Source organism: Rattus norvegicus, chromosome 16, assembly GCF_036323735.1.
Source record: "Rattus norvegicus strain BN/NHsdMcwi chromosome 16, GRCr8, whole genome shotgun sequence".
Taxonomy (NCBI): domain Eukaryota; kingdom Metazoa; phylum Chordata; class Mammalia; order Rodentia; family Muridae; genus Rattus; species Rattus norvegicus.
The window spans coordinates 21,626,704-21,640,505 of NC_086034.1; the positions used below are offsets into that span (position 1 = coordinate 21,626,704).

Genomic DNA, 13,802 nt, shown 5'->3' on the forward strand with positions numbered 1-13,802 from the left:
GACACAGAGAGAGAGACAGAGAGAGACAGAGAGACAGAGAGAGAGAGACAGAGACAGAGACAGACAGAAAGAGAGAGACAGAGAGAGAGAGAGATTGATTGATTGTGTGTATGCATGCTTGAGCCTTTTAGTTTGTGTTCTATTTAAAAGCTAACCATGCCTCATGTTTTCTCTTGAGAAAGTCGCAAGGATACCAGTCAACAGTCATAGTGAATTGCTGAAAAATAAATTCAAAATTGTTTGACTAGACCTGTAGTTCCATGAATTACATCCCAGACTGTGGGAGGGAGGAGACACACAGACCTTTGTGAGTTAAGTACAACATGGTCTATGGCGTGGGTTTCAGACCAGCATGGCTACATAGTGAGATCCGGTTTCAAAAAACATTGTTTGTGAACATCTAAACTAAGATACTGGGGACTGAAATATAAAGGTCTTCAAATGCTCGCTAAATGTTTTTCTTATGAATAGTACAATAACCATAACTTATAAATCTATGCCACAGTGCAAGAACACCAGCACATAAAAAAGAAGTGAAGCATGTAAGATTTTTGGAAGGTAAGATTTTTTATATCATATATAAATTTACTATATTGTAGCTGGTCTTATTCACCCTAGATAAAATAGTGTGGACATTTTAGCTCCTCTCCTACTGTGACCACACAAGGCAGCCCAGCTAGCAGAAAGGAATCCAAATGCAGGCAACAGAATGAGAACCTGCCCTCACTTCAGTAAACCAGGAGTCCACATGAAGAGCACGTGAAGCTGCACGTCTGTTACCTCTGAATATGGGGTCTATGTGCAGCCCTGACGTGCTCTTTGATAGGTGGTTCAGTCCCTGTGTGCCCTCATGGGCCCCTGTTGGTTAATCTGTAGGTTTTCTTGTTGTGTTTCTGAACCTTCAATGGCACTGTCCTCCTTTGAATTCAATATCCTTCCCCCAACTCTTTCACAAGACGCCCCAACCCCCACCTGATATTTATTTGGCTGTGGGTGTGTACATCTGTTTCTATCCAGGGCTTGATGAAGACTCTCAGAAGAATTATCCAAAGCTTCTGTCTGCAAGCATAGCAAAATATCATTAATGGAGTCAAAGACTGGCTCTCTCCCACAGGGTGGGTCTCAAGTTGGTCCAGTTATTGGTTTGGTATCTCCTTAATGTCCGTTCCATTTTAACCTGCATATCTTGGTGGTAGGATAAATTTTGGGTTGATGTTTTTCTGAGTGCTTTGGTGTTCTCCTCCTTCTCCTGGAAGTCTCCCCTGTGTACAGAAGATGACCACTGAAAGCTGCATATCACCTGCTGCTAGTAGGCTCTGCAAGTCTCAGCTCCATAGATAGACTGCTAAGAGCCCCCATGGTTCCTGGTCTTTGTTTCACCACAGAGATGCCTCTCCACTGGTATCTTCTGTCCCAGCTCCCACACCACACCTGCTCTGATCCTTAGTTCCCCTCCCCATCCTACAAATTTCCCTCCCTCAATCGAATCCTGATATCTATTTCATTTTCCCTCCCGAGTGAGATTCACGCATCTTCCCTTGGGCCCTCATTACTTAGCTTCTTTAGGTCTGTGCACTGTGGCCTGGTTATTCTGTAATTTATGGCTGCTAAGGTCCTCACCTTTAAGTGAGTACATACCATGCCTGTCCTTCTCGGTTTCAGTTACCTCATCCAATATGATGTTTGCCAATCCCATCCATTTGCCTGCAATTTTCTCAAATTCCATGTTTTTCATAGCCGAGTATTATTTCATTGTGCAAATATACCACATTTCCTTAATCAGTTTTTCAGTTGTCTCCTGTCCATGGCTATTACAAGGAGAGGTTTTATGAACATAGTTAAGCAAGTGTGCTTGGGTGGTATGGTGGAGCAAGTTTGGGGTATATGCCCATGATTGACATAGTTGTGTCTTAAGGTAAAAACTATTTCAAAATTTTTGGAAAAAAACCCGCCAAATTGCTTTTCAAAAGGGATTTTAGGGGTTAGAGATTTAGCTCAGCGGTAGAGCACTTGCCTAGCAAGCGCAAGGCCCTGGGTTCGGTCCCCAGCTCTGAAAAAAAGAAAAAGAAAAAAAAAAAAGAAAAGGGATTTTAATGTCTCTCCCACCAACAATGGAGGAATGTTCCCTTTACTCAATATCCTTGTCAGCATGGCTGTCACTTGAGGTTTTGATTCTGGCTGCTCTGACTGGTGTAGGATGGACTCAGGGTCCTTCTTATCTGCATTCAGTGATGACTGAAGATGAGCATTTGATGTCTCTCGGCCTCCTGAGCATCCTCGGCTGGGAATGCTTCGTTTACCACTGTACACCATATTCAGATTGGTTTATTGCTGTCTAACTTTTTGGGCTTTTTATATATTTTAACCATTATTTCTCTGTGAAGTGTAAGACTGATGACGATCTTTTCCCAAAATGTAGGCTTCTCTTTTGTCCTTTTGATGGTGTCCTTTGCTTTACAGAGGTTTTTAAGTTTTGTGAGTCCCCATTTATCAATCATTGATCTCAGAGGCTGGGACAGTGGTGTGCTGTTCAGGAAATTGTCTACTGTACCGATGTCCTCAGTATATTGAAGTTTCTGTTTCAATGTCAAGGTCTTTCATCCACATGAACTTGAGTTTTGTGCAGGTTGAGAAATACAGATCTATTTGCATTCTTCTTCATGCAGACATACAGTTACACCTGCACCATTTGTTGAAGAAACTTTCCTATTTTCCCCATTGTGTGGTTTTGCCTTCGTCAAAATCATGTGTTGGTAGGTATGTGTGTTTTTTCTTTGATTTGATTCCATCGGTCAACTTTTTGTTTATATACTAATTCTATACAGCTTTTGTTATGATTGCTCTGTGATATGTCTTGATATCAGGGATGATGATACCTCCAAAAATTATTTAATTATTCAAGATATCTATCTATCTATCATCTATCTATCTATCTATCTATGTATCTATCATCTATCTATCTATCATCTATGTATCTATCAGCTATCATGGGTTTTTTGTTTTTTAAAGAATTGCTCTTTCAAGGTCTGTAAATAATGGTCTTGCAATTTTGAAGAGAAATGCATTGACTGTGAAGATGCTTTTTGTAAGATGGCCATTTTCACCTTGTTAATCCTATCCATCTGTAGTATAGGAGACCTTTCCATCTTCAGATGTCCTGTTAATTCCTTTTTCAGAGACATAAAGTTTTTGACAGGCAGGTCTTTAAGTAGCTTGATTAGAGTTGTACTGGGCTATTTAATGTTATCTGTGGTTACTGTAAAGGGTTTTGCTTGACTAAATTTTTCTTATCCCTTTTAACTGTTGCATGAGGAAGGGCTGCTGGTTTTTTGAGTTAATCTTGTATTCAGACACTTTTCTGTAAGGGTTTATCACCTTTGGTGTAGGTGTACTTTGGTAGATTTTGTGAGGTCTCTTTTGTATGTGGGCAGCTTTGCTTACTCTCTGGTTTTAAGTTTCTCTGCATATAAGTTGTTAGTGTTTATTGGCTGGTTCAGGTATGCAAATTTGATCACTGAGGTCTCTAAGACTTTTAACATGAAGGGGTGCTTGATTTTATCAATGGCTTTATCAGCATCTAATGTGATGACCAAGTGAATTTTTTTGACATCTCCACCCCTGCCAGCTGCAGCTATCCATTCATTTTCATGGCTGTCAAGCCATCTCCCCTGTATCTCCCCAGACCCGATCCTGAAACACTCAGTTGTCTCAAAACTACCCACTCCCACCTAGTTCCTTCCTTCCTCTGCCTCCTCTGAGTATTTTCCGGTATGTTCTCAGTTAGATTCAAAATCCTCTCTTGGTCCTTTCTTCTTCATCTTCTTTTGGTCCTGAGTATAGTATTGATATCCTGTACTTTATTGCTAATATCCACTTAGAAGTGAGTATACGCCATCCATGTCTTTTGGGTCTGGGTTATGTCACTCAGGAAGATATTCTCAAGTTCTATTCATTCACCTGCAAAGGTCATTATGTCTTTGTCTTTAGTAGGTGAATAGTATCCCACATTGTCTTTTTTCATTAAAAAAAAAAACTTCACCCTTGTCAGTTGCAGATTTCCATTCACTTTCAGGACCATCCATCCATCTCTCCTCTTCCTTACCCACACCTGATTCCGAACCCATCCCATAGCCCTCTGTATCTCTTCTCTATTCAGTTCACTCCCTCCGTCTTCCTCTTAGGACTGCTTTATGCACTCCTTTAAGTGAGATTCAGGCATCCTCACTTGTGCATTCCTTCTTGTGTAGCTTTTCTGAGTCTGTGGATAATAGCATGGTGTCTGTATTTTTGGCCAATAACCATCTATAAGTGAGTACATAACACACATGTCCTGTTTGGACTCCGGAGGATATTCTCAAGTTCCATTGATTTACCTGCAAAATTCATTCTGCCTTTGTTTGTAATAGTGGGATAATATGCCATTTTGAAAGTATACATCAGGCCTGATCAGGTGGGCACTCCTGAGGCTGCAGAGAAGGAGACCACCAACACTGCCCACCCCTGCCCACATCCCTGGCCCAAGAGGCAACTGTATAAGGCCTCTGGGTTCCCATAGGGGAGGGCCCAGGAGCAGCAAGACCCCTGCGCCTGAGACACCGCCGGAACCTGAAGGAAACAGACCGGATAAACAGTTCTCTGCACCCAAATCCCGTGGGAGGGAGAGCTAAACCTTCAGAGAGGCGGACACGCCTGGGAAACCAGAAGAGACTGCACTCTGTGCACATCCAGACGCCAGAGGAAAACACCAAACGCCATCTGGAACCCTAGTGCACGGAGGCTCCCGGAAAGAGCGGCGCAGATGTTCCCGGTTGCTGCCGCCTCGGAGAGGACTTAGGCAGTACCCCACGAGCAAACTTGAGCCTTGGAACCGCAGGTAGGACCAACTTTTCCCCTGCAAGAAACCTGCCTGGTGAACTCAAGACACAGGCCCACAGGAACAGCTGAAGACCTGTAGAGAGGAAAAACTACACGCCCGAAAGCAGAACACTCTGTCCCCATAACTGGCTGAAAGAAAACAGGAAAACAGGTCTACAGCACTCCTGACACACAGGCTTATAGGACAGTCTAGCCACGGTCAGAAATAGCAGAACAAAGTAACACTAGAGATAATCTGATGGCGAGAGGCAAGCGCAGGAACCCAAGCAACAGAAACCAAGACTACATGGCATCATCGGAGCCCAATTCTCCCACCAAAGCAAACACGGAATATCCAAACACACCAGAAAAGCAAGATCTAGTTTCAAAATCATATTTGATCATGATGCTGGAGGACTTCAAGAAAGACATAAAGAACTCCCTTAGAGAACAAGTAGAAGCCTACAGAGAGGAATCGCAAAAATCCCTGAAAGCATTCCAGGAAAACACAATCAAACAGTTGAAGGAATTAAAAATGGAAATAGAAGCAATCAAGAAAGAACACATGGAAACAACCCTGGACATAGAAAATCAAAAGAAAAGACAAGGAGCTGTAGATACAAGCTTCACCAACAGAATACAAGAGATGGAAGAGAGAATCTCGGGAGCAGAAGATTCCATAGAAATCATTGACTCAACTGTCAAAGATAATGTAAAGCGGAAAAAGCTACTGGTCCAAAACATACAGGAAATCCAGGACTCAATGAGAAGATCAAACCTAAGGATAATAGGTATAGAAGAGAGTGAAGACTCCCAGCTCAAAAGACGAGTAAATATCTTCAACAAAATCATAGAAGAAAACTTCCCTAACCTAAAACAAGAGATACCCATAGGCATACAAGAAGCCTACAGAACTCCAAATAGATTGGACCAGAAAAGAAACACCTCCCGTCACATAATTGTCAAAACAGCAAATGCACAAAATAAAGAAAGAATATTAAAAGCAGTAAGGGAAAAAGGTCAAGTAACATATAAAGGCAGACCTATCAGAATCACACCAGACTTTTCGCCAGAAACTATGAAGGCCAGAAGATCCTGGACAGATGTCATACAGACCCTAAGAGAACACAAATGTCAGCCCAGGTGACTGTATCCTGCAAAACTCTCAATTAACATAGATGGAGAAACCAAGATATTCCATGACAAAACCAAATTTACACAATATCTTTCTACAAATCCAGCAATACAAAGGATAATAAAGGGTAAAGCCCAACATAAGGAGGCAAGCTATACCCTAGAAGAAGCAAGAAACTAATCGTCTTGGCAACAAAACAAAGAGAATGAAAGCACACAAACATAACCTCACATCCAAATATGAATATAACAGGAAGCAATAATCACTATTCCTGAATATCTCTCAACATCAATGGCCTCAACTCCCCAATAAAAAGACATAGATTAACAAACTGGATATGCAATGAGGACCCTGCATTCTGCTGCCTACAGGAAACACACCTCAGAGACAAAGACAGACACTACCTCAGAGTGAAAGGCTGGAAAACAACTTTCCAAGCAAATGGTCAGGAGAAGCAAGCTGGAGTAGCCATTCTAATATCAAATAAAATCAATTTTCAATTAAAAGTCATCAAAAAAGATAAGGAAGGACACTTCATATTCATCAAAGGAAAAATCCACCAAGATGAACTATCAATCCTCATCTTCGATTGGTTTATATACAAGTGTGCAATTTCTAGGCTTGAAAGTAAAATGATGCTATCTGGTGCTGGATAGAGGAGCCTTATTTTTTATTATGGCAGCTTGCTATTTTTGTAACATGGTGATTTGGTTGAACACAATAAATTACAGTAGTAACTGATCTCCCCCTCTTCCTGGATGAGTGAGGAGATGATTAAATGTTGATGTCAGCATCCATGAGCATATTCAGATGAGCTTCTGCTTCTGTTGAAAAGGATGCTGTGATTGATTGTGGTCCGAAGCTTTGAAGCACTACTTGGCATCTCCTTCCTTGGAGGTCTCACTGTTTAAACATAACAGATTTGATAGCTTGTTGGTAAGGTGAGGTCCAGCTTGTCTCCACTAGGTCATCTTCATGTGAATCCGGTGGTTATACGGTTTTGTTCTAGGGATATTTCATTTTTTTAATAACGGTTTTAGCTGACATTCATGGAGAGAATGAATCCTTAGAAGTGTGCCACTAGTGAAAGGAAATCCTGTCTAGAGTATGTTTCTTTACAAAGCTGTGTCACACCATCCTTTGGGCCCTCTGCTGGAAAAGTAGAATCAAGTCTCAAATAATGCCTTTTAAATTGTATCCTCTAGTATTATAGATGTATGACAGTACTGTATCATACCTCTGTGGATGTAAAATAGCTTGTACCTGCTTTATGATACGTAGTAGTGACCGTGCTTTATCAGAGCTGTTTTTAATGATGTTGCTCAGAATGTTTTCTTTCCAGATGATGATTGAGAAGCTAATTTAAAAAAAAATGGTGCCAGGTACCACAAGAGTAACAGAACTGTGCTGTTTTCTCGGGTTTTGTTTTTTTACTTTTTTTTTTAATGGAGTGTGCTGGATGTCTCTACAGTTTTGTTCAGATGACTGCAGAACCTGGAAAAGCTGTTGCTGCTGTTGATGCATAACACACTGCTATTATTGGTCTTTTTATATAAATATAAATATATATATATATACAGATATATAATTTGAATTTTTTGAAACTTTAGCTGTGCTGTCAACTTTGGAAAAAAGTATCCCCGTTTACTGTGTTGAGTTGGCACTGTACAGAAATTAACAGCCATATTGGTCTAGAAATGTTGAACTTAAGTTTTTTCCATTTGTACAGGGGTAACACACTGTATTAAATATGTAAGGTCTTATATACGTGGGTTTGATTAAAAAAACTAATAAAGTATTTTCTAAATTAAACAAAAAAAAAGGCATCTGCCACCATGAAAAAAAAATGACCATCGATGCCATTTTATAACATCACCAGAGGTTAAACTATTAAATTTCCCAAAGAATGATGACTTTTTCTATTTAACCTAGAATATAAGTAGCTTGCAATTCCAAAAAAAAAAAAAAAAAAAAAAAAAAAAAAAAAAAACTTTGAAAGTGTTTGTCTGCACTTCCTACTTAATCAGGAAATATTTCTACTTAGTTGTCTTTTGGGGTTGAATACAAGATAATCATAGTCTCAATAAAAGCTTAAGTTGGTATTTTTAAGAAGATTTATTAGACCTAAAAAGATGGTGTTAGGTTGTTAATGCAAGTAAGGATAAAATGTGATTTAGATCCAGAACTCTGAACTCACCAGGATAGGATAGATAATAGGACATTTTTTTAAATTACCACATACTATGGACTTGACATTGTAAATATATATCACACCTTATAACTATTATAATTTTTATAATTTTATTCAATTTATATTTGAAAAAGAGACATTTATTGTACTTCAAAGGGGGATTATTGAGAGATTATCTAATATCGATATGACTATGGCACTTGTTAATAATAAATCTGATGGCTTATTATTTAGGTGGTAAATAAGAAGTGGAAAATCTGGGAGAAATCATAATTCTGAGATAGAATGCGGCAGGAGATTCACCTTGGAAGACGTGAGGAGAGAGACACATGGTACCTGAACATGGTTAAGTGGGCATGTTACAGAATGTAGGTTAAAATAGTCAGTTATTCTAAATTGTGATCTAGTTAGAGAAGAGCCTCACTATATACTCAAGGTATTTGTAAATATATCTTGAGTCTGAGTCTTAGTTCTCGGAGCATGGCGCTGTGTGGAAGAACTGGATCAAACTGCTACATTATATTGTTCATGAGTTTTAAGCCAAGCTAAGTTTACAGGGGATATTGTCTAAGCACATACTCAAATAATAAATTATAGATGCCATAAGTTGTTAAAAGTTATGATTTTTGTAGTAGAATCATCCCTCATATTTGAGTTGAGGTCTTGCAGTTGATTTGGTAAACTAACCTGAAATTGATTAAATGAATGTATTTGAATTTAATTGATAAATTATTGATATTTATGTCCATGGAAATGGTTGAAGGGATAACTTTGTATGGTAAACTGTAGAAAAACACAGAATACATGTCATTACAGTGGATTTAAACTTTTTTTCCCAGATTTCAAGTTTTATTAAAAAGCTTACATTAATAAAAAAAAGCATATTATTGAAATAATAGACACATTGGTCAATGTATAGAATTGAAAAAAAAAAGAAAGTATACATCACTTTCTTTTTTTTATTAACTTATGTATTTCTTATTTACATTTCAAGTGTTATTCCATTTGCCAGTTTCCAGGCCAAAATCCCCCTAACCCCTCCCACTCCCCTTCTTTATGGGTGTTCCCCTCCCCATCCTCCCCCATTGCCGCCCTCCCCCCAACAATCACTTTCACTGGGGATTCAGTCTTGGCAGGACCCAGGGCTTCCCCTTCCACTGGTGCTCTTATTAGCCTATTCATTGCTACCTATGAGGTCAGAGTCCAGGGTCAGTCCATGTATAGTCTTTAGGTAGTGGCTTAGTCCCTGGAAGCTCTGGTTGCTTGGCATTGTTGTTCATATGGGGTCTCGAGCCCCTTCAAGCTCTTCCAGTCCTTTCTCTGATTCCTTCAATGGGGGTCCTATTCTCAATTCAGTGCTGGCATTCACCTATGCATTTGCTGGATTCTGGCTGTGTCTCTCAGGAGAGATCTACATCCGGCTCCAGTCTGCCTACACTTCTTTGCTCCTCCATCCTGTCTAATTGGGTGGCTGTATATGTATAGGCCACATGTGGGGCAGGCTCTGAATGGGTGTTCCTTCAGTCTCTGTTTTAATCCTGGCCTCTCTATTCCCTGCCAAGGGTATTCTTGTTCCCCTTTTAAAGAACGAGTGAAATATTCACATTTTGATCATCCATCTTGAGTTTCATGTGTTCTATGCATCTAGGGTAATTCAAGCATTTGGGCTAATATCCACTTATCAATGAGTGCATACCATATGTGTTTTTCTGTGATTGGGTTAGCTCACTCAAGATGATATTTTCCAGTTCCAACCATTGCCTATGAATTTCACAAAGGTATTGTTTTTGATAGCTGAGTAATATTCCATTGTGTAGATGTACCACATTTTCTGTATCCATTCCTCTGCTGAAGGGCATCTGGGTTCTTTTCAGCTTCTGGCTATTATAAATAAGGCTGCTATGAACATAGTGGAGCACATGTCTTTTTTATATGTTGGGGCATCGTTTGGGTATATGCGCAAGAGAGGTATAGCTGGATCCTCAGGCAGGTCAATGTCCAATTTTCTGAGGAACCTCCAGACTGATTTCCAGAATGGTTGTACCAGTCTGCTTTCCCACCAACAATGGAGGAGTGTTCCTCTCTCTCCACATCCTCGCCAGCATTTGCTGTCACCTGAGTTTTTGATCTTAGCCGTTCTTACTGGTATGAGGTGAAATCTGGGGGTTGTTTTGATTTGCATTTCCCTTATGATTAAAGATGTTGAACATTTCTTTAGGTGTTTCTCAGCCGTTCGACATTCCTCAGCTGTGAATTCTTTGTTTAGCTCTGAACCCCATTTTTTAATAGGGTTATTGGTCTCCCTGCAGTCTAACTTCTTGCGTTCTTTGTATATTTTGGATATAAGATCTCTATCTGTTGTAGGATTGGTAAAGATCTTTTCCCAATCTGTTGGTTGCCGTTTTGTCCTAACCACAGTGTCCTTTGCCTTACAGAAGGTTTGCAGTTTTATGAGATCCCATTTGTCGATTCTTGATCTGAGAGCATAAGCCATTGGTGTTTTGTTCAGGTTTTTTTTTCCAGTGCCCACGTGTTCCAGATGCTCCCCTAGTTTTTCTTCTATTAGTTTGAGTGTATCTGGTTTGATGTGGAGGTCCTTTATCCACTTGGACTTAAGCTTTGTACAGGGTGATAAGCATGGATTGATCTGCATTCCTCTACATGTTGACCTCCAGTTGAACCAGCACCATTTGCTGAAAATGCTATCTTTTTTCCATTGGATGGTTTTGGCTCCTTTGTCAAAAATCAAGTGCCAATACGTGTGTGGGTTCATTTCTGGGTCTTCAGTTCTGTTCCATTGGTCTATCTGTCTGTCTCTGTACAAATACCATGCAGTTTTTATCACTATTGCTATGTAATACTGCTTGAGTTCAGGGATAGTGATTCCCCCTGAAGTCCTTTTATTGTTGAGGATAGTTTTAGCTATCCTGGGTTTTTGGTTATTCCAGATGAATTTTCAAATTGTTCTGTCTAACTCTTTGAAGAATTGGATTGGTATTTTGATGGGGATTGCATTGAATCTGTAGATCGCTTTTGGTAAGATGACCATTTTTACTATATTAATCCTGCCAATCCATGAGCATGGGAGATCTTTCCATCTTCTGAGGTCTTCTTCAATTTCTTTCTTCAGAGTCTTGAAGTTCTTCTTGTACAGATCTTTTACTTGCTTGGTTAAAGTCACGCCGAGGTACTTTATATTATTTGGGTCTATTATGAAGGGTGTCGTTTCCCGAATTTCTTTCTTGGCTTGTTTCTCTTTTGTGTAGAGGAAGGCTACTGATTTATTTGAGTTAATTTTATACCCAGCCACTTTACTGAAGTTGTTTATCAGCTTTAGTAGTTCTCTGGTGGAACTTTTGGGATCACTTAAATGTACTATCATATCATCTGCAAATAGTGATATTTTGACTTCTTCTATTCCAATCTGTATCCCCTTGACCTCCTTTTGTTGTCTGATTGCTCTGGCTAGAACTTCAAGAACGATATTGAATTAGTAGGGAGAGAGTGGGCAGCCTTGTCTAGTCCCTGATTTTAGTGGGATTGCTTCAAGTTTCTCTCCACTTAGTTTAATGTTAGCAATTGGTTTGCTGTATATGGCTTTTACTATGTTTGGGTATGGGCCTTGAATTCCTATTCTTTCCTGGACTTTTATCATGAAGGGGTGTTGAATTTTGTCAAATGCTTTCTCAGCGTCTAATGAAATGATCGTGTGGTTTTGTTCTTTCAGTTTGTTTATATAATGGATCACGTTGATGGTTTTCCGTATATTAAACCATCCCTGCATGCCTGGGATGAAGCCTACTTGATCATGGTGGATGATTGTTTTGATGTGCTCTTGGATTCGGTTTGCCAGAATTTTATTGAGTATTTTTGCGTCTATATTCATAAGGGAAATTGATCTGAAGTTCTCTTTCTGTGTTGGGTCTGTGTGTGGTTTGAGTAATTGTGGCTTCATAGATGGAATTTGGTAGTGCTCCATCTGTTTTAATTTTGTAGAATAGTTTGGATAGTATTGGTATGAGGTCTTCTATGAAGGTCTGATAGAATTCTGCACTAAACCCGTCTGGACCTGGGCTCTTTTTGGTTGGGAGACCTTTAATGACTGCTACTATTTCCTTAGGAGTTATGGGGTTGTTTAACTGGTTTATCTGTTCCTGATTTAACTTCGGTACCTGGTATCTGTCTATGAAATTGTCCATTTCTTGCAGATTTTCAAGTTTTGTTGAACATAGGCTTTTATAGTAAGATCTGATGTTTTTTTCATTTTGTCTGAATCTGTAGTTATGTCTCCCTTTTCATTTCCGATTTTGTTAATTTGGAAACACTCTCTGTGTCCTCTAGTTAGTCTGGCTAAGGGTTTATCTATCTTATTGATTGTCTCAAAGAACCATCTTTTGGTTCTGTTGATTCTTTCTATGGTCCATTTGTTTTTACTTGGCTGATTTCAGCTCTGAGTTTGATTATTTCCTGCCTTCTACTCCTCCTGGGTGTATTTGCTTCTTTTTGTTCTAGAGTTTTTGGTGTGCTCTCAAGCTGGTGACATATGCTGTTTTCTGTTTCTTTCTGCAGGCACTCAGAGCTATGGGTTTTCCTCTTAGCACAGCTTTCATTGTGTCCCATAAGTTTGGGTAAGTTGTACCTTCGATTTCATTAAATCTAAGAAGTCTTTAATTTCTTTCTTTATTTCTTCCTTGACCAGGTTATCATTGAGTAGAGCATTGTTCAACTTCCACGTATAAGTAGGCATTCTTCCATTATTGTTATTGAAGACCAGATTTAGGCCGTGGTGGTCTGATAGCACCCATGGGATTATTTCTATCTTTCTGTACCTGTTGAGGCCTGTTTTTTGACCAATTATATGGTCAATTTTGGAGAAAGTACCATGAGGACCTGAGAAGAAGGTATATCCTTTTGCTTTAGGATAGAATGTTCTATAAATATCTGTTAAGTCTATTTGGTTCATGATTTCCCTTAGTCTGTCTACGTCTCTGTTTAATTAGTGTTTCCATGATCTGTCCATTGATGAGAGTGGGGTGTTGAAATATCCTACTATTATTGTGTGAGGTGCAATGTGTGTTTTGAGCTTTAGTAAGGTTTCTTTTATGTATGTAGATGCCCTTGTATTTGGGGCATAGATATTTAGGATTGAGAGTTCATCTTGGTGGATTTTTCCTTTGACGAATATGAAGTGTCCTCCCTTATCTTTTTTGATGACGTTTAGTTGAAAATTGATTTTATTTGATATTAGAATGGCTACTCCAGCTTGCTTCTTCAGACCATTTGCTTGGAAAGTTGATTTCCAGCCTTTCACTCTGAGGTAGAGTCTGTCTTTGTCTCTGAGGTGTGTTTCCTGTAGGGAATGCAGGGTCCTCATTGCATATCCAGTGTGTTAATCTATGTCTTTTTATTGGGGAGTTGAGGCCATTGATGTTGAGAGATATTCAGCAATAGTGATTATTGCTTCCTGTTATGTTCATATTTGGATGTGAGGTTATGTTTGTGTGCTTTTCTTCTTTTTGTTTTGTTGCCAAGTCGATTTGTTTCTTGCTTTTTCTAGGGTGTAGCTTGCCTCCTTATGTTGGGCTTTACCATTTATTATCCTTTGTATTGCTGGATTTGTAG

General features: G+C 39.3%; 1 protein-coding gene across 2 annotated transcripts in view; it reads left to right on the forward strand.

The window, feature by feature from the left end:
- LOC134482477 (ankyrin repeat domain-containing protein 7-like) overlaps positions 1–13,802 on the forward strand; it is a 33,140-nt gene that overhangs the window by 9,458 nt on the left and 9,880 nt on the right. Inside the window, exons 5-7 of one of the 2 annotated variants that reach the window (XM_063275946.1) lie at positions 506–558; positions 8,415–8,512; positions 12,750–12,808. In XM_063275946.1, the coding sequence (XP_063132016.1) occupies positions 506–558; positions 8,415–8,425 (64 nt within the window). In that variant the 3' untranslated portion in view covers positions 8,426–8,512; positions 12,750–12,808. The remainder of the gene's footprint in view (positions 1–505; positions 559–8,414; positions 8,513–12,749; positions 12,809–13,802) is intronic. The other variant, XM_063275947.1, reaches the window with a different exon arrangement.